Source organism: Alligator mississippiensis, chromosome 12 (genome assembly GCF_030867095.1).
Source record: "Alligator mississippiensis isolate rAllMis1 chromosome 12, rAllMis1, whole genome shotgun sequence".
Classification (NCBI taxonomy): Eukaryota; Metazoa; Chordata; order Crocodylia; family Alligatoridae; genus Alligator; species Alligator mississippiensis.
Genome location: NC_081835.1, coordinates 23,435,231 through 23,455,974, shown reverse-complemented (window position 1 = coordinate 23,455,974; position 20,744 = coordinate 23,435,231). Strand labels below are relative to the sequence as shown.

Sequence of the window (20,744 nt, the reverse complement as noted above, 5' to 3'; positions counted from 1 at the left end):
TCTTGGAGAGAACTGAGTGTCAGATCATTTAAGGGGATGTGGGAATGTAATCTGTTTTTAGGTTGAAATTTTCAAAAGCAGGTGGTAGAAATGAATCACCTGCTTGATGAGTGGCTCAGTTTTTTAACCCACTTTTGAAAGTCTTGGATTACTGCAGCATCTGTAGCAATAGTCATACTGTGTAAAAATATCTTTCCTTCCCTCCCTTATTTGTATACACATATATATGCATGGATTTAAAGCAAATTAAAGCGTAATCAACCTTGAGATTGAGGGATTGATAGTACCAAGAGACCCATAATTTGATTAATCCCTTCCATCAAATGGTAGATAAGTATTTTCTTTATTATTTCTTAACACAATGAGCATTTGTATAGCTCGAATTTACAGCATGGTATGTTCAATAAGATGATAAAAATAAACTGAATCAAGTCCCAGAAGAGGAAGTGTCCACATTACATAACTGTACCAGCACCACCAACACCTTTTGTTACCACTTTTAGGAGCAAAGCCTGTTGACACTGGATTTTAGGAACCCAACCATTATACCTTTGTTCTGGTTGGACACAACACTCAGATCAACCACAACACCTGCTAGTTGATAATAGGCAAGAGTAATAACAGAAAAGTAACAATACAAACAATCAAAAAATTATATATCTACCAATCCTAGGGCTGTCATCAGAGACAAAGTACATTTGGTCAGGATGCAGGCTCTGCTCTGAGGTTCTCTCTCTTAGGTGTCAGCAGTCTGGAGGTGGGATGCCAAGGCCCACAGCCCCCCTCCAGTGGGATGCATGAGATGGGATGCTGGTATGCCCTTGGTCCATGGTGGCCTCAGGGACCCTTCCTAGCAGACAGGGATGGGGATGGGGACCTGTCTTGGGGAGGAGGAGGGGCAGGGAGGGATGGGACAAAGGGAGTCCCCTTTGTTAACCTCAAGTCTCTGCTTTTGTATTCTCTTTCCCTCTTGATGACTCCTTATGACTCTTCATTCATGGCTATCTCTGGTTGGTTGTCTCTCTGTGGTCACATGTCCACATAGCCTTCCAGGCATTCTCCTGATTTGATCTGTTCCCCCAAACTGGGACTTGGACCCCTGCTGCTCTGGGACTTTGTAGATGGTGTCACTTATCTCATGTTATGGGACAGTATGGAATATACTTCCTCAGTTTTCAGGCTATGTGTCCTTGTTGTGTTAGACAACCTGTCTGAACACATACAAGAACCTGTCTTGAAGGTTGTGTCCATCCATTGGCCTTGTTGTGCTAGACTGCCCATCTACTTTCAGGGCCATGAGAAGCTGCGTATGCGTCTCCCAAGCTCTTTAGAAATCCATTTAACCCCTGCTGCCCATCTTGACCTCTTATAATGTATATATCTATACCTATAAGCCAATTCCCAAAAACAGGCCTTTAAATACTGTTTCTAAGCCAAGATTGCCAAGAACTGGTAAGCTGTAAAGACTGAGGCTCCTCATATGGACTTTGTAGAGAAGCTTGAAATATTTCTGTCCATGCTATAGTTGTTCTCTCAATAAATAAGGGTCAAAGATTGCCAGATTTCTATTTTTCCAGATTTGTATTTATACCAATGTGTAATGTATATTTCAATCTAAAAAAACCTCTGTAGTTGAACTTCTTTACAATGCTATATGTTGTTTTAATTTTAATAGTTTGGTTTTTTTTAATTTTATAGAAACAGAAAACAAGAGCAACAAAAGTAATGTGGTGACAGCTAGCACTGCCATTCAGCTGTTGGATGACAGAAAATCTCCAGTGGTGGCAGGTAACATTTGTTTGGTCACTCCTATACAAAAGCTATATATGAAGTCTTCACATTCTCTTACAGCTTTGCTTTAGTGAAAATTTTCCACTGAAAGAACAGCTTGGGACACTCAGAGTGGGGGAACATATACAGCATGCTACTGAATACCCTAATGCAGAATCCACTGCAAGCCATCACTTCTGTGAACTTGATCCTGCATTACTTGTACATGCAGAAATTCCTGTAAGCTGCTGGTTTGACTCAGCAGAAACAATAGCAAAAAACAAAACAAACAAACAAACAAAGAAAAAAACTGAAGGCAGAGATCTTCAGAAGCATAAATGAGAACACATTATCTCAAGTAAAAATAAGCATAAGAAATAACCTATCTAATGTAGTAAGGTTCAGCCTGCTTCTCAAAATTAAATGATATACTTAGACTCAAGGGGTGCATCTACATGTGCACTTAAGGTGATGCAATAAACTCCAGTTCATTTTGCGCCAGAGTCAACTGCTCCTGGGCACAGTGTCTACAAGTGAGCCCAGATCAGCAGCACTTTGAGCTGGGGTGGAGCAGCCCTGGATGGCTTGAGGGTCAGCCTTGGGCTCCAGGTTGTGGTGTTGGGCAGCGGAGGGGCTAGGTGGGACACAAGAGTGCTGAATGTATGGAGCCATGTGGCTAGGTGGCAGGCAGGGGTCTGGTCCCATGTTGCCTGGGCTGACCAGGCACAATTTTCACCTGTGGTCAGCGTCCACATAAGCATTTGATCATAGTAAATGACTTTGCCATAAGATAGTACTTTCCCCATCAGTACTATCTTACAGCGATGTTAATTAGTTTACTGCGCCCTAAAACCAGCACACACGTAGACTGTGATGCTTTAGTGCAGAGCTAATTAGTCTACTCTGCAGTAAAGCTCACTTGTAGATGCACCCAAGAGCCACATCCACACCAGTGTGGACATTTGGTTCCCTGGGTACAACTAGCAGCAACACATTTTGTGCCACCTAGTTGTTCCTGGGGTATGCCTGTGACATGCTCACTTTGGCATGTAGCAAGTAACCCCAGGTGGATTAGGGGAGGTTGGGACCAGCACTGAGCTGGCCCCAGAAGCCTTACCTGGGGTTCTGGGGGCCTCTTGGGGCTGCAGCAGCAGAGATCCTGCCACACAGAGCTTAACAGGCAACTGGAGCACGGCTCCGACCAGCCTGGCTTTGGTTTTGAGTGGTGCATGCTAATGCCATGTGTGCTGCTCCACTTTTTGCTTCCATAGGTTTTTTCGACCCTGGATATCCAAGAATCAAAAAATGCCCCTGTACTGCTGCCCCGCAGCACGGAGAACACCCAAGTGTGAAGTTTGTGGTGTTGCAGATGTGTCTGCGGTGCCACATACTGCATGGCTGTACTTATCTGGACACAGCCAAGGAGTTCAATTTAATTAGCTATTGAAAAGAAAACTGAGAGCTGGTTTCTTCATTGTCTATAAATATAAACACAAAGAACACAATCAGAGTAATGAAATCTAACAGTTGGAAGCTAAAATTAAATAATTGTACTTGAGGATTGTCGGTGCTCTGCTCCTAGAGAGGAGAAACTGCCAGGGAGAGAGAGAGCGAGCCCTGGCATGTCATAACGAGCCCAGCTGAGGGTTGCCAGAGCAACTAAGGGGAGCCAGCTGCCTGTAGGGGGCAGGGCCTGGCCCTTATAAAGCCCAGGGCTGAGGCCAGGCTGGCAGTTCTCTGCCAGCAGCCAGGGAGGCAGGAGCTCCAGGAGTGAGGATGTGGAAAGGAGCCTCATAGCAAGTACCATTGTCATATGGAGCAATGTTGTTATAGCCATAGGGCTTTGGGTTTGAGTTACAGCCAGGAGGCTCTGTTATTACACTGGAGGTTTGGGTGAGGCTGTAGGGGTTGGAGGAGGCCTCAAAGGGATCCCATAGGGGTGGGGTGCCCTAGCGCCAGTGAGGGCGCAGTCTAGCGCCAAGAGGGCGCATTATCCTCATAGGGACCCCAGAGGAGTGGGGCCCCAGCGCCTGAGGAAGGCACAGTGTACTCAGAGGGACCCACAGCGGCATGGGGGCCCTAGCGCCGGTGAAGGCATAGCTCGCAGTGCAGAGCGCAACCAGGGGGTTGTGGGCGGGGAACAGAGACCCCGGGTTGTGTGCGGGGTACGTAGACCCCAGCCCCAGAGAGAGGGGCGATTTTTATCAGGGAGCCCAGCGTGGGCACAGTGAGCCCCAAAGAGGGGGTGGCACTATTAAGAAGCCCAAGGTGGGCACGGCGAGCCCCAAAGAGGGGAGGCCATATTGGACTATTGAGAAGCCCAAGGTGGGCGCGGTGAGCCCCAAAGAGGGGGAGCACCATATTAGGAAGCCCAGGATGGGTGCAGCAGACGCCAGCAAGGGCGTCACTTGCGGGGTGCATAGACCCCAGCCCCAGGGAGGGGCACTTTTAGAGCCCAGGCTGGGCACAGCAAGCCCTGGAGAGGGGGCGGTATTATTGAGGGGCCCGAGACAGGCGTAGTAGACCCGGTAACAGGCCTGCACTGCAGGGAAACCCAGGACAGGGGCAGGGTGCTGCGGTGGTCCCCGGCAAAGGGGATAGCAGTGCGATAAAGCCCGAGGGACAGGGTGCTGCGGTGGTCCCCGAGAAAAGGGGAAAGCGGCACAGTGCCCAGAAGGGGGAAGCAGTGCGGTGGGCCTTACAGACCGTAGGGCCCGACAGGTAGTCCCAGAGTGGACAAGAGTCCCAGTGAGGGACATTGTGTTAGAGAGAGCCCAGGAAGGGGCACTAGTGTAGACACATAAGGGGAAGGCCCAAGAGTGGGCTAGATTATAGAAGAAGGGCCCAGGAAACAGGCATGCAGACACACCAACGTCTATTACATCAGCGAGGCTTGGGGCGTGGTATTAGGGGCAGTAGGAGCCACGCATAGCCCATAAGGCTAGGGTGCCTGGGGGGGCACCCGTCATGCCGGGAGACCACAGGAGTCCGGAAGAACCGCGGGGACAGAGGTCCCGAGTAGCCGTGCCCAGGGAGTCGTAGGCAGCCTCCCAACTATATACAAACATCAAAGACGTGGTGGGAGAGAATAAGAGGGTGCCTTGGGCCGGCCTTGACACGGAGCGAGGGACCTCAAGGAGATCACGGCCCTCCTGAAGGACCCCACCATGATAAGGATATAACATGTACACTTTACCAGGGAGGATAATTAACCATTGGAACAACACATTTGTCAGTCAAGAGTGAAAGGTTTTTTGTTTTTTTTTTTAGAAGATATTCTATCATTCAACATCAGGTATTGGATTTGCAGGAAGCAGTAAGTTCAGGGAAGTCCTATAGCTAGCATCAAGTAGGAGGACAGGCTAGATAATCAGTATGGTTTTAGCAAGCCCTAGATGGTTTTTAATCTGTTGTTGGTCACAGAGAAGCAGATCACTATTCTCAACTTGTCAAATTTTGGGAGCCTGTGAAAGAGGAGGAAGAAAGAGAGAACCTTTTTTGTATACCTCTTCTTATAAGTGCATTGAAGTTAATATGATGTCCTTTGTCTTAAGGAAAGAGAATTAAACCTCAGGTCTGAAGAGTGCCCAGATGTGGTGGTTGAACTAGGATTTTTTTTACCTCGGTATATCATTTCTTAAGATTTTTTTTTTTTTAATAACCAAAGGGCTGATTTCATTCACTCCATATAGTTAAAACTTATTGTTACCTACTTTCAAATATGCAATCCAGGAAATGAGGCTGTGGTTAGGTAAAGTTATTAACGATTGTTTATTCCTGTTGTATCATCATAAAAATGTTACTGCTGTAGAAATGCTATTCTTTCTCTTCTAAACTGGCTACCATTTCCAAAAAATGCATGAGGAAACTGAAGCTACTCAGTAGAATTGAAGTTACTCATGCCTGCAATGCGTATGAACACTGTTTCACCAGTAGCGTGTATTCCCAGCTTTGGAAGGAAAGCAATTGCAACCAGCCTCCTCAAGCACTTAGGTTTAGCAGATTCATTCTGAGAGGCTGGATGACTGAATTGCTGAGGTGTGTCTTCCCATATTTAAAATTGAACTTTTTTTTTCTAGCATCATTAGCAGTAGCTAATATATACTGTGAAATACTTCATTAATAAATGGGAGAGCTGGTAATTTACTATAGGTTAAGGAAAGGATATACATTTTTACAGTACTCATAGCAGCAATTCCAGGTTTGCCTCACTTTATGCTATACATTAATTCCTGGAAAATGGTGCATAACTCGAATTCGCATAAAGGGAACCCATTTTACAATATAACAAATAGGCATATGTTCCAAGACCTCAGCTATACTGACCCCCAGACCCATTTCTACGACTTTTACAAGACAATTTTGGTACTCGCCAACAGCAGACAGTGCACACAAGCACAGGGGGGTGGTGAACGTTTAGTTGGTGTGAAGAGAGGGTGGTAAAAGGTTCATTGATGAACCAGGGAGAGGGGTAGGAGATAAGCAAGAGGGACGCTTAGAAGCTATAATGGGGATGGCAACCACAGAAACACGTGTCGCAGACAATGAGTGAGGAGCACAGATCCATACAGGAGAGTATATTTTGGTGTGTGTCACTCTCACAATGCACCACACAAAGCAGCTGACTGTGGGCTTCCACCACACCGACTGCATAAGACTGAACTTACCTTGCATATAATGAATTTTTGGTATAAAAAGGGTCATTGCATAAGAGCGGATTCACCCCTACGGAACCTGCATAAAGTGAGGGAAGCCTATATTGTATTTACTCAAATCCCCCGTCAACACGGGGAGAAAGCCCCTTGTCTTACATTCACATACAGGGAGGGGGAGAGGGGTGGTGGCTGCTTTGGCTCTGCCTCTGGCTCTCAGTCTGGGTCAGAGTTTGAGTCAGCCCACAGCAGCCTTCTCCTCTCCTACCCACAACTTGTCCCTTGCAGCTTCTGTCCCGCTGCCCCCTTCCCTCCCTTACTGTCAGGCACAGTTCAGCTCCAGCTCAGGCTTGGCTCCCTCCTGGGCACCCAGAACATGGGAATTGTACCCCCTGCCCAGCCAGTCAGCAGCGCTGACACTGCTTCATGGCCCACCAAGGGCTGAGCTTACACATGCTGTGCTCCAGGAGGGAACAGACCTAAGCAGCACCTGACAGTAAGGACAGGGAAGTGAAGAGGCAGGGACTATGTGAATGTGGAGGAGGAAGAGGATGTGGGGAACGGGGGATGGGGGGTAGCAGGGGTAGGGGGCAGGAAGGTTGCCAAGGGAAGAAATGAGAGGATGGAGGGTAAGGGGAGCACCTGACCCCTCCTCAGCCACCTGACACTCCCAGCCTCTATTTTGTCTGCTGTAGCAGTGAGAGGGGTATGAATTTAAGAAAACCCTCTGATAATTAGATTCTATACCTGGAAAATTATAACCTACTCATACATTTTCCATATATAGAATCTAATTCAGGGGCAGGCAAAATATGGGCCATGGGCTGAATCTGGCCCACCAACTGATTGTATCCAGCCTGCAGGCAGACAGTCTGTAACTCATGGGATCCGGACCATAGGTGGCTGGTTGCTCTGGCCGCCATGTTGTGCCAGGCATGTGGTCCTTTTTCTGTTATGCTGGGCAGGTAAGCGAGACTACTTTCACTCAGTGCTGATGCAGCAGGGTCTGCTGTGGACCCAGGCAGATGCCCCAATCCCCACCTGAAATATGTCCACAGCTGACACTGGTGCTCACCTGCACAATGGGCAGGTAGTGGTGTAAGCTGCAGATGCGGCCAGGAGGTGCTACAGCTCCATCCAGGTTGAGGGAAAGAGAGAAACATCACCCTCGAGAGGACACCAAAGCTCATTAAGTGGCCCCCCAGCCAAAATAATTGCCCAGCCCTGATCTAATTGTTGGGGGGGGGGGCATCTTAGATTCAGGTTCAGTTTAGATTCGTATAAAAAATGAGACTGGAATTTGTTACCTCTTTACTTCAAACTGGATGCACCTTCCCAAAAGCTAAGAGATAGTTTGATAGGGAACCCTTTCTTCCATTCCCGCAAGCTGGAATCCTGATTCAATGGATGACATATTCTTTGGCTTCTATAGTTTTTAGATATAAAAGATTATAAAAAAGTTTGCTCTGAGATATTCTTGATGCCTCAGTCACTCATGATTTTAAATTTTTCCCTGAATCTGCAGTAATTCCTTGTCAGTAACAGCCGTTGAGAGAGATGGACAATTATATGCATTGATCTACTTATGCTTTGGCAGTAGAGGATAACTGAGCTTCAATGGTCCTCCTTTTCCCTGGAATGAGTTATAGTACAGCCACCCAGTACACCTTTTAGTGCCTATAGTTTTAAGGACCATTTTATGTTTTTAAAAGTTGTAGTAGGAGTTTGGAAGTGAAGTAGTAAGTGACTGGAATTTGCAGTTCCAATGAACAATTGATTTAGTGATTTATGTAGAGTTATAAGAAACATTTTTGAAAGCACCTGTGTGATTTAGGTTCCTACATACCCAAGTCCCTTAGGGTAACATAGTCAAAACACCAACATCTAGCGTTTAAATTAGACCAAAATCCCACTTTCTAATTTGTGAAATTAGTACTGCTGATCCCCATTCAGTTCAATGGATTATAGCAAACAGCAGGCTTTTTTGATACAAAATTCTTGTCCCCCACCCAGGGATATGATTGAAAATGAAGATGCAGCAGAATGTTCTCTGTTCCCAAACACCTGGATAATAAAGCTTAAAAAGAAGGTTTTTGGAGTGTGAGCATAAAAAGGAGCCTGATTTAAATCTGACTATGAGGCTCCTGCTTTCTCTTATGCAGTCTTCTCTGTTTTGCTTGTGCTTTCTTTGTTTACTTCCAACATAATCACATTTTCATCCTTACTTTATGTTAACAAATGTGTCTTCCAAGTACAGGAAGCATAGCTCATTAATAAAAGCCATGGTACCTTCATAGTCACTGAGGTTGGAGAATCAGAATTATGGGCAACAGGGCTTCTAAAAGTTTAAGTTCTGCTCCCTTTTTACTGTCTCTGCCCACTTCAAGCAGCTGATCATGAGAATAAATGTACCTGATTGACAAAAAAAGTGAGATGCTTTTCAAATCCTCTTTCCCTTCCTTTCTCTCCCCCACACTGCAAATAACAGACTATGACTTTATTTGCTTAAACAAATGCAAATTTCTGTTAGGTAAATCATTTAAAATACATCAGCATATTTATAATGTGGGCGTTTGTACAGTGAGAAATTTATTTTGTACCAAAGATAACAAGAATAGCAAAATCGAGTGCAGTAGTTTAGAACAGTGTTTTAGAAAACAGTTAAATTGCATATATACTCTGAAGAGCTATAGCATACAATTCCACATCATTATAGCTCTGTGTCCTCTATCAAATTTACATTTAAAAAGAAAATTTGTGAAATTACCAGTATTGCAAGGTAAACCTATGGAGGCTTTTTGTTTGTTTTTACAGTCCTCCCCCAAAATAGATATTATGACCTGATTCCAATCCTGAAAAATTTCACATGCAGATCCTTATCAGGATCAAAACAGTCTGCGTGAGAATCATGACTTTGGATGCCAATTTGGTTGGCTATGACTGAGGAAGATGAGCACTGAATATCTCCTGTGCAGCTTGTGTGAATAACAGTTAAAATGTGATTTTATGACTCCTTGTACTCTTCAGTGTACTCGAATTTCAAACTATGATTTAGAACATATTTTGTACGTTTACTCTTCAACAGATGGGTGCCCTTATATATAATGGCATTTAAAAATGGAAACCAGTGATGATACAATATTGGTTGTCCCAATAAAGGATTGTTAGAAGGCCCAATCCCGCTCCTTCTTGTCCTGAACAAGGGAAAATCTAATGTCATTAGATCTGGTCAAAAAGTCTTTGGCAAACTCTCTGCCAGAAAATTCTGATTTCTTGAAACTGGGATTTCTTGCGAAAGCATATTCGTTGCAACCAAATCTTAGTTGAGAAGAGTTCCTAGAGCCAACTTAGAATCTCTGATTGACGGAGTAAGAGGAGAATGAGAAATCCCCCAAAATAGCTAGTAGTTTAGCAGTTAGAGCACTTACCTGGAATGCAGCAGACACGTTTTTAAGCCTTCTCTCTGAATCAGCTTTTCATAATTTTTTCTATGTGGAAAAATGGCGCAACTGAAATCTACTGAGTCAACATTACATCTTAAATTTCACAGCCATTGTTAGGGGAAATATATGGTAAAGGACAGAGGCAAATTTCAGCCCTTATAATTATCATCAGTGAATCTTTATTGTCTCCATAGAATGGACAGCACCTTGGATTTTCAGGTGTCATCCAAAAGACCCAGAAGCAATAAATTGCTGCACTCAACTGACCCACCCCATAAGAAAAGACTGAGCTAACCTGGCCAGAATGTACAGGCATGTCAAACGTGTTGTTTAATTCAGGGGCATGAGTAGAGAAACACCCTTATAGTCTCTTTATTGTAGGACAGTTATACTTAACCTCTTTAGCACTGTGGACCAGATGAGTAGCACAGGGTCAGTCTGCAGGCCAGATCTCATGTGCTGGCTGATCCACATGTGCTGGCATGATCTAGCTCATGAGGCCATCTCATCTGACTCAGAGGGCTCCTGAAATTTGACAGCGGGGGGACAGAGACTGTGTTACTTGCTATGCCCTGGGCTCTGCCACAGCAATTAACACTGCTGTTGGTCCCGTGCTGCCAAATTTCTAGGCCTGTATGGAGGCTCACAGGCCAGATGACCTGGACCTGGCCCACAGGCTGGATCTGGCCTGCAGGCTGAAGGTTGAGCACCACTGTTGTAAGGGGACAGCGACATTCTAGAGAAATCTCATCTAATCTACAAATGTTTAAATTCTTTTGCATCTACTTCTATTTTCACAAGCATGGTATTTGCATACAAAAGGAGTTGCATTTGCTTTGCAAAGTATGAGAATAACCAGTTACAAAGCCACTGTGAAATGTGTCCACAGGGTCTAATGTTTCAGGATTTGCAAAAGTAATGTGATACTTTGTTAATGTGAGGCAGTTTAAGCATTTGAAAGGATTCTCGAGTATCTCTGCATTACACTCTGCCGTTTAACAAATACTGATTCTGCCATTTGCAAAAGAGCTTTCTAAATAAGTGAGCTTAAATAGTAGGTGTGTAAGAAGATAATGCCATTCTAAAAATGGCATTTTGAACATTATCAGTATGTTTGTTTCAGAATGGAAAGGTTACAGTAGAAAAATAGCTTATAGTTACTAGAAGAATTGGCTTGTAACAACAACAGGTGTTTTTGTATTGCAAAGCCAGTTATTAAGAGCTCTCTTCTGTTCTAACTAAAGAAGAAATGACTAATGCCACCTGTTGTTGGAAAGGAAAAGTGCAAAAGGATCTTGATAGTTTGTATAGTACCTAAGTGGGGTCAGGGAAAAACTGCACAGGGGAAAATAGCTACTTATTATTGGGTTAATGTTTGTTTTGATTATTTCCTGTTGAAATATTTTAAATATAAACTGTTCTTGTGGTTAGACCCCTATGTTAAAATTACTTACCCTACCACAAGTGAAATAATAGATGTACCTTACATGCTGGCAAAACTTTCTATGATTTCAGTATTTATGTCTTTAAGTCAGGACATTATTGTGTTTAAAAGCATCATGACATTTATTTATATAGTAAGAGCTTCGGCATCTGAATAGAAACCAGGCCTAATCTATGACTAAGCAGCTGAGACACTAGCTTAGTGCATTCCACCCAATGCTCTGTGACCCAAATTCCAAAAAGGATTGGAGATGGGGAAATGAAGGAAGCGGGCCTTTGCTCTGAAGATTTCTCATACTTCAGTGTAATCAGGGACGGAAGAAGGAAATGTATGCTTGAAGGAGGGTACCAGTAGCCACTGTACCCAGATTTCTCTGGTAATCATCCCTTTCAGCCAGCGTTTTGTAAAGAAAAAAAGTCTGAAACAATTTCTATACACATGCACAACCAACCAGGGGAACAAACCAAGGAAGTGTATTGGTAATTGAGTGCAGCTTTACTGCTCCAAACGTCTTGGTTAGGTTTTTTGTTTTTCTTTTATACGTAGAGCAAAACTGCTTCCTTAAAAAAGTGGTCTCTAGATCATCCAGTCCTCGAGAGCTTTATGGGTTCTAGGCTAGCAAGATAACCATAAATCTTATGAGAAGAATAGTCCTAGGGACCAGATTTTGCATTCATTGGTACAACAAATATGCTGAAGAAGTAATCCTTTTCAAAACAATAGGATTATTCATGAAGCGAGCTGCAAGAATAAGGATTTCTGAATCTGGCCCAAGTCTTAGGAACATTAGTTATTTTCACACTAACTCGCATTCAGAAGAACAGGAGAGATTCTTTCTATCTGGTAACACCATGGTTAATTTCTCCATGTTGTGTATTATCTTTGCATGTGGTATTTAACGTTCCAGTAGCCTGTCCTTCAAATATTATATAATAACAAGCCACATTTAGCAGGTGCCAATAACTTGGTAGTAGTTGGTGACATAGCACAAGGACACTGTAAGTTTCGGGTTACATACTGTTTACTGTGCTTATACATTGTGAGGTTGATAGCAATAAATTCTTGTTGAAAGATTTTTTGAAAAGGAACAAGTTGTACATAGTTTACTGGAATTAAGGAAATCTGTTTAGAAAACAAGAGATGTAGTTATTTCCACTAAAACGAGAAAGTAATTGAAAGAGTTTACAGGACTACTTTGTTTGTCATGTTTGATCATTTAAAATATAAAGTTAAAAGTATTGTACTTTTGTAATGAAATGTAGGAAAAGAAAGATAAGGACAGCATAGTAGCAGTTCTTCCCTTCTCTCTGACTTTTTTTTATTGTGTAGTCCTAATTTCACAAGTAAATTATATTATGCAAGCATAGAGCACTGTGTTTTACGTCTTTAAATAAATCATCCCATATAAAAACACAACCAAAGCATTCTTCCTTTCCAAAATTTAACTTTTCAAAGAGGATCTTTATTTCCTTACAAGGGAGAAAATGGAATTAAAAAATGTTAAAAAATCTCAACTGACCAGCCTATAAACATGTTTAAACTTTATGCAGCCAAATCCTTTTTTTGTCCACTATTTCTTTTTCTAAAGCTTCCTCATCCATCACCTTCAGAGATCTAAGTTCAGTACAATGATTGTTCAGCATCTTTAAGGACTTGCACTCTAAATTACCACTATATGTTAATCCTACACTAGTGCTCCGTGCGCAACAAAGCTGTTGAAACTCACAAATAGTATTTCCATCAGTCTTTTTCATAAATCACCCAGCCCCGCAATTACCCTTTGTTTCATATCACTTCAAGGGCAAATTGATCTTTTATAAAAAGTCACTGTAATGACTTTAAAGAAATCTAGTTAAAAATACTAAAAACATTTTGATAGGTTGAGTGACCCAAAATAATAGGGTTCAGTTGACCAATTTCCTCTGGTCATATAATAATCTAAAGAAAAGGAGGCAGCAGCTGTTCCCAGCCTAAGTTTTCAAAAGTGAATAGGTATTTTTAGCTTTTGAATTTTTGATTATCCAACCTGAGACATTTTTAAAGGAGCTTTCTTTCTGTGAGCATCCACTCTCTCTAAAAGTGCCCGGTTAAACTGTTTTAATTGGACATTAAAAATGGAGTCACACTGGATCAAATCTCTTAAATGTAGGCCTCGGTAGGCGCATCTACATGAGACAATGCGCGAAAGCTTAATTATACTGAGCATTAGCATGGATGGCAAAAACTGTGCTAAAGTGCTAATGTGCAGTCAGTTTAGTCTAATGTGCATTAGCGTCATCTAAAAAGCAATTCATCTGTGCTAATGCAAAGTACTGCTGATTATGGCACATTAAGGTTAGTACCTGTTATTATAGGTACTAACTAGGGCTGTGCAAAATATTGATGGGTTTTTCATATTGAAGCTATTTCAACATGTTTTGAGCTTGAAACAGCAACATTGAAATGAAACAAAAGGCTGCAAAACAGCTTTGAAATGAAATAAGGGCACTTGAAACGTTTCAGAAGTTTTGAAACATATCAAGTTTCGAAGCTGGGCTTGCTTGCACCTAAACAGAAACTAAGGAGAGGAGGGGGAAGAGGGGGGAAGAACTGCTCTGATATTAATATCTAGCTCCTGGTTCGATTCCCCAGCTCTCTGATCATTTCCCCAGCTCTTCCCAGGGGGTGCAGGCCCCTGATCTGCACACAGGTTTTCAGCAAGCTGCCACTGCAGGCTAGGGCCAGTGGCAGCTGCTTGATGCAGCCCGTGCTGAGCACTGGGAAGACTGGTGCTGCTGCTGGCCCCAGCCTGCCACCAGTACACAGATCTGGGGGCTTGCACCCCCTGGGAAGAGCTGGGAAAATGATCAGAGAGCTGGGGGAATCGAACAGGAGGCTGGGGAATCCAATCCAGATGATGCGGAATGACAGCAGGATGCCGCTGCCACCTGGTGATGGTGGGCTATTTCCCCAGCTGGCAACAGCAGCATGCAGAAACCCCGTGTGGAGATCCAGGGGCCCACACCCCCAGAAGGGCTGTGGGGCTGTACCAGACTCCTCTCAGGGGGTATGGGCCTCTGGAGCTGCATGCAGGATGACAGCTGCCAGCAAGTGATAGGAGTTTTGCTTTGAACATTTAGAGGTGCAGTTTCCCAGAAACCCCTACACATATCTCCTTGTAACTTGGCAGGCTTCTTGCCCTTAGAAGGGGCTACCATCCCTACAATTTTTTCCCAAATCAGGCAAGAACTGACAAAGTTATAGGTATTTTCATTATTCCCCATTTATAACCCATGAGCAAAATGTTGAAACACGTTGAAACAGCATCAAAACAGCGAAACAGTTTCAATTAAATGAAACAGAACAGTGCTTTGAAACAGCAAAATGAAACACTGTCCCTTCGAAGTGGCAAAGTGGAAGTCAAAACAAAATGGTGCTGTTTCGCACAGCCCTCGTACTAACATTAATGCACCATAAGTACAGTGCATTAATGAATATGTAGACATGCCCAGTCTTTCTCAGGCTGATCATTCTTCAGTGTCTTAAAACTTTTTTCTTCCGTCTTTTTCTCCTGAATCATCACACTCAGACTTACAGCTTGAAATTAAGCTCTGGGGTCATCCCACCTTTTCAGAAACAAAGTTTTTTGGTTTAGCAGGGTTTAGGTAAATGAAATTTGACTAGGTTGCCAGATAAAAAAAATTCTCGGACTACTTCTGCAATTATTAATATTTAGCCATCTACCATTAATTTAAATTCTGTCTTCTACTGTGTTTTCTTAGTCTACTTGTAATATGTTAGGAAGAATCAGTACTTTTAACTCAACAACTTTGTTGTTGTGAAGCCTTGACTCCAGTTTTTTAAAAATGGATGCCCTGTGGGGTATATGCATTTATATCTGAGCTTTTGAATATGTAAACCCAATTAATTAAACTATAAACTTTAACAGGGTAACAATCTGTTGGTACCAGTTACTTAAAACTGCATAAACTACATATATTTGAATGCTTTGAATGCTCCATATATTTTGAAATATATATATAGAGAGAGAGACAGAGAGAGATTTCTCTCTCTCTCTCTCTCTCTCTCTCTCTGTCTGTCTGTCTCTCTCTCTCTCTCTCTCTTAGATAGATAGATAGATAGATAGATAGATAGATAGATAGATAGATAGATAGATAGATAGATAGATAGATAGATAGATAGATAGATGCTTCACCCATAGTTAAATACTTCCTACGTTAAAATATTACAATAAACGTATCTATTAACTTTAAACTGCTATGTACTTTTCAGGTTACCTATGTTTTTTCCTTTATATCCCACTCATCTAGCTTTGAAAGCTTTATATTATCCAAAATAATCAAACGAAAGTGTCTACAGTCGAGAAAAGTCCTTAAAAGCTTCAGCCCCATCTATCAAGAGTTTTTTCCTAGTAATAGGATTTAAGGGAAAATGAATATGCCATTATACTGAAATACCGACCAAAGATTTGAAGCTTTTTAAAATATATACTTTCTTTGTCAGTTAAGACAGTGATTTAGTTAATCTTTACTCCAGTTTGCGAGCCGCTGAAGATTATAATCAAAAGTAATGCTTGGTAAATCCCTCAGAAATGCCTCTGTTTGCTTTGGTGGAAAGCACAGCTAGTTTATATCTTTCCAAAGCTTGTGGTACATACTGCATATTATCTTTGTATGCACACATCCAATATTGAGATATATGTGAATGACTTAGGTTCCCAAGGAAAAACAGAACGTACATTTAGTTTGTTGGCTTTCACAGGGACACATGCGCACACACATGGGTTCTCTTACATTCAGAAAGGATGCTTTTTATTGAATAACAGTAGTCTTTAGAGTATTTCTCTGCTAATGTAATCCTGTTTGCCTGTTGAACATAATTGTCACCTTTTGCCCACTTCATCTGTTTTACGGTTTTCTACAATACTCATCCTGATAAAATCTAAGCTCTGCATAGGTAGATTAAATTGGTGCATATAATAGATTTCAGTGACGATCTGCTCCTTATACTCAATTTTGCCGTGTTGTTGGGGTTTTTTTTTAATTCTGCACTCTTTTTAAAATGGAAATTTTAGCAGGTCTGGCAACCTGGTATAATAGCAATCAGACTCTGGAGGCATTTTGCCAATGGACTTTGCTGTCAACAAAGTATGTCTTTGATTACAGCACATGACAGAGACTCTGGTTGGACTTTATAGGCCATTTGTACATGCCACAAAATTGGCCTTTAAAGCGGCTTAATGCCCTTTTGTACCACTTTAATGGTGCAGCTGTTTGCACATGTCAGTGGCGTAATGTGCTTTAATGGCGGGCTGTTTGCACGTGTTGGCGGCATAATGCACATTAAATGACTTTAGGACATAGCAAAATAAAACATCTCAGAGATAGTTTAGTTTGCCACGGAGGGAAGCACTGGGCCCCGTGCATCTCAGGGGCTATGTAGGCAGCCCACGCAGGCAGGCTCCACTGAAGGGGGAAAAAAATAGTGGCAAGCCTGATCTTTTCTGGGTTTTTTCTCCCCAGAGCCTGATCTTTTCTGGGTTTTTTCTCCCCAGAGCCTGATCTTTTCTGGGTTTTTTCTCCCCAGAGCCTGCCTGTCTGCCTGAGCTGTGCGGGGGTCCAGTGCTTCCTTCCACAGCTGTGGTGCCCTCCAGGGCCACTCGGGCCAGGTGCTTGTGGGTGGGTGCTACCTGGGGGGTACTGCCACTGCGGGAAGCACCAGCCCCGCCCCCTCAGCTCAGGGACAGCTCGGCCTGCTGGCAGCTCACCCTCCCATCCTTGCCACCAGAGAGGCAGGTAAGGGTTGGGCCTGACCTTTGTGTACATGCCACAGGGGTTTACTTCACCCTAAATTGAAGCGCTGTTTTTAAAAACCCACCACTTCAATTTAGGGAGAGTTAAACCAAAGTAAACCCCTGTGGCATGTTCAAACATCCGTAGAAATTAAGATGATAGTGCATTGGCATGAAGCTTTAAGCAATTTGCTGTTTGATCCACTACAGTTAGGTGGAATATAAATAAAATGAAGCTAAATTAGGCCCTATGGATTAAGTAGTTTAACTTCTGCTTGCAAAAAGCCTTCACTTCCCAATATGCACAGGATTCTCAAGTTCTTCTTGCCTCCTTGAACTGAGGATGGCAGTTCTGTGGAGGGATCTCAGTCTACAATATCCATGTAGGCAAGAAGTTCATGGGGAGCTGTCCCTAAACCTGAGGCCTCTCCCTCATCACGCAAACCCAACTAAAGACTCAATCCTGGTTGGAAGTAAGGTGTAGTCATGGGCTATGCAGTTATTGGTTTCTCTGTCCATGGCTTGCTCACTCCTGTCTTTCCCCTGGTGTGTTACTGCCACATCCTGATAATAAGCAGACAATCATAGTACTGTGAATTTTGTGTGAATTTTATTAATATAGCATTTCCAGACAAATATTATAGAAGATTTGTGGATGACTAGTTTCAAGGAATCTTCTGTACTTTGATGTCCTGGCCAGCAACAAATAGAGGGGTTTAACTGTAACAACTGCTATATTTTTAATACTTTTAATATTTCAAATGACATTTTGTTAATATTGCAAATGATATAATGTAAATACATGCATACTTTGATATCTTGTTTTTGGCTGGAGGTGGAATTACATAGAGGTATTTATGATGATGATGATAATGACTGTTTTTTGTTGTTTTATTCTGTTAAATTTTGAACAAAAGAATTTACATAAAGCAATCAGTTTTGTGATTCTGTCTATCTACATAGATATCTATGGACATTTGCTATAGAGACCCTAAGCAAATTTGTGTTTATATCTTCATTCTAAATTGGAAATAAATGTGCAAGAAAGTTGGCTTCCTTCTTCATGTATCTGAAAACTGTGGTAAAGTGTACTTCTGAAGGATATAGTGCACATTTCCTTTTACTATCTTTGCAAAATAGACTGTGAATAATGTGTCCTAATAGTTTTAGAAATAAAGGTGCTTCATAAATCTACTGTTTAAATATAGATTGAGGGAAATACTATATTGACAGATTGACTTCACATTGCATTGTTAAAGTATGTTTACCAGCCACCTTTTAAAAAGCAAAAATCTGTGTAGCCAACTCATTATTATAGCAGCAGATGTCCACTGCAAGCTTTACAAATTAAGGACATTTCTGGAGGGAATCCCTGGATTCAGCAGTATACAATGATCAGCTAAAAATAATCTGTATGGTGTTTGAAAATTACCCCTTGTGAAATGCAGTCATCATAAAAGATAATTTGCAGTTCTTACAGAATACTCAGTAAATTATGCTTTTCATCTGCATTTTTAACAGTTAACCATATACATTTCTCATATTGCAAAATGATAAGTCTGCATTTGTTAATGTAAATGATTGCATCTATATTTTCTGTGTTGAATGTCTGTTGTAAACATTATCATCTTAAATGGCTGTTTGCGGCTGAATTTATAAATGTATATAATTTTATCAAATTATAACGAGATGTTTCTTTATATATCTTTAACAGCAAATAGGAATGTATATAGCGTTGGATTAGTGTACTCTAGCCATGCAGAAGATTAAATTAATAAAAATCAGAAATACCTTGCCTTGTGGCAAAAATTCAAATTGACTTAAAGCTTTAAGTGTGCATGAAAATGCCAGAAGCTGCTTAAATGTGACCTGGAAAGAATTTTTTAAATTATTTTTGTGCCCTTTTATTTTCTTCCTTTTGATGGAAGAAGGCCTAAAAGGTTTCAGTTATTTTTCTTAATGGGTGGGCAGAAGTTCTGCTTATATTTAACTTAGAAATATCAGGAAGGTCAATTTTGGTCTTTCTTTTGCTGGAAGTTATCTTAGAAGCCTTAGGGTATTTACATTAAAAACTTTGCTGCTGAGGCCTGGGTGACTGGAAGCCAGTGGTGATAGGAAAAATTCTGATTCCTCTGAATTCAATGAGCTTTATTGTCCCCCAGGTCTGGATCTATAATAATTTCCTTTTATGTTACAACATGTTAATCTTGTAAATGGAAATAAAGTTTTCATGTGTCTAGTGTAATAGTTTAACACAAGAGATAAATGATGCTAGGACTCCCTAGCTCAATAGTTTCAAGCTTTTTAGACTTGGGGCACTCCTTGTGGGATTCAAGAAACTTCTCTGAATATTCCAGAGAAATAATGGAAAAATTCTTCTATTGCAAAGAACTCAGAAAAACCACAGTACGTCAGACAGCTTTTGACACACTGGAATTCTATTTGAATCCTCTGGGTTCATCTTGTGAATCATGTGTAAGCATTCCCACATTTAACAGTACTAGCAAATTGCCTGTTAAGAATGATGGTGGGGTGGGGCGGACGGGGACGGAGCCCCGTGTCCAACTCCGTGCCGCTCCCTACCGCTCCAGGTCTGGACACGCTCCCCCGCTCCCCGCCGCTGCTCTGGGTCCAGCCCCACACCCCCCTGCCACTGCAGCTCCGGCCCTGCTCCCCCCGCTGCTCCAGGCTGACTGCACACCCACCACCGCACTGGGCCCAGTCCCACTTCCCCCACTGCACTGGGCCCACTGCCCCTGCCATGCTGGGCCTGGGCCTGGGCCTGCTCCCACACTGCTCCGGGCCTGCTCCCACTGCTTCGGCCATGCCCGGCCTGGGCCGGCTTCCCTGCCACACAGGGCCCAGGTCTGTACCCACAGCCCTGACCGTGCCAGGCCTGTGCCCACTGCTCCTGCTATGCTGGGCCCGAGCCTGCTGTCCCCGCCATGCTGGGCCTGGGCCTGCTCCCCACCTTCTGCTGCTCCCCTTCCTCCACCACTCCATACTCAGCCCTGCTCCCCTCCTCCACCTCTCTGGGCTTGGCCACACTCTCTCCCCGCCCCCCCCGTCCACTGCTCCCCACCTCCACCGGTCCGGGCTCTGCCCCACTCCCCCCTGCCCTCTCTGCTGACCTCTCTCTCTCCACCACTCTTCCACCTCTCCAGGTCTGGCCCCACTCCCCCTACTACTCCATGTCTGACCCTGCTCCACCCCCTCTGCTTCACCCCCCCTCTGACTGCTTGGGCTTGGGGGGGGCAGATGGAGACCCCCACAGTGCAGGAGGGAGTGAGCGGGTGGGGCAAATTATTCACCCCTGCCCACTCCTTCCTGTACTATGGGGATTGCCCCATGACCCAGCCAGGCTGGGGCCCCATCCATGGTGAATGGGGTCCCAGTTGGGCAGAGTCGTGGGTCAGTAAAAGCCAGGTGGCTCCTGTGGGGGCATGGACGGGCCGCTCAAACTGCTGCATGCACCACAGAGGAGCTGGGGGATGGGGGCACATTCCCCCCCATCTCCTTGGCACCTCACCCCTGGATAACCTGCTGGGCTCTGATTGCCCCATGCCTTGGCCTGACCTTGGCTGGGGCCCCATTCACAGTAAATGGGGCCCTGACTGGGCCAGGCTGGGTTGTGGGACAATGTT

The 20,744-nt window shown here is 43.3% G+C and overlaps 1 protein-coding gene across 3 annotated transcripts in view; it reads left to right on the top strand.

Annotated features, from left to right (window-relative positions):
* The window catches only part of CACNA2D3 (calcium voltage-gated channel auxiliary subunit alpha2delta 3), a 913,092-nt gene that overhangs the window by 761,211 nt on the left and 131,137 nt on the right, over window positions 1-20,744 (top strand). For all 3 annotated transcript variants that reach the window (XM_059716157.1, XM_019495461.2, XM_019495460.2), the window contains exon 27: window positions 1,699-1,788. In XM_059716157.1, coding sequence (XP_059572140.1) covers window positions 1,699-1,788 — 90 coding nt within the window. The remainder of the gene's footprint in view (window positions 1-1,698; window positions 1,789-20,744) is intronic.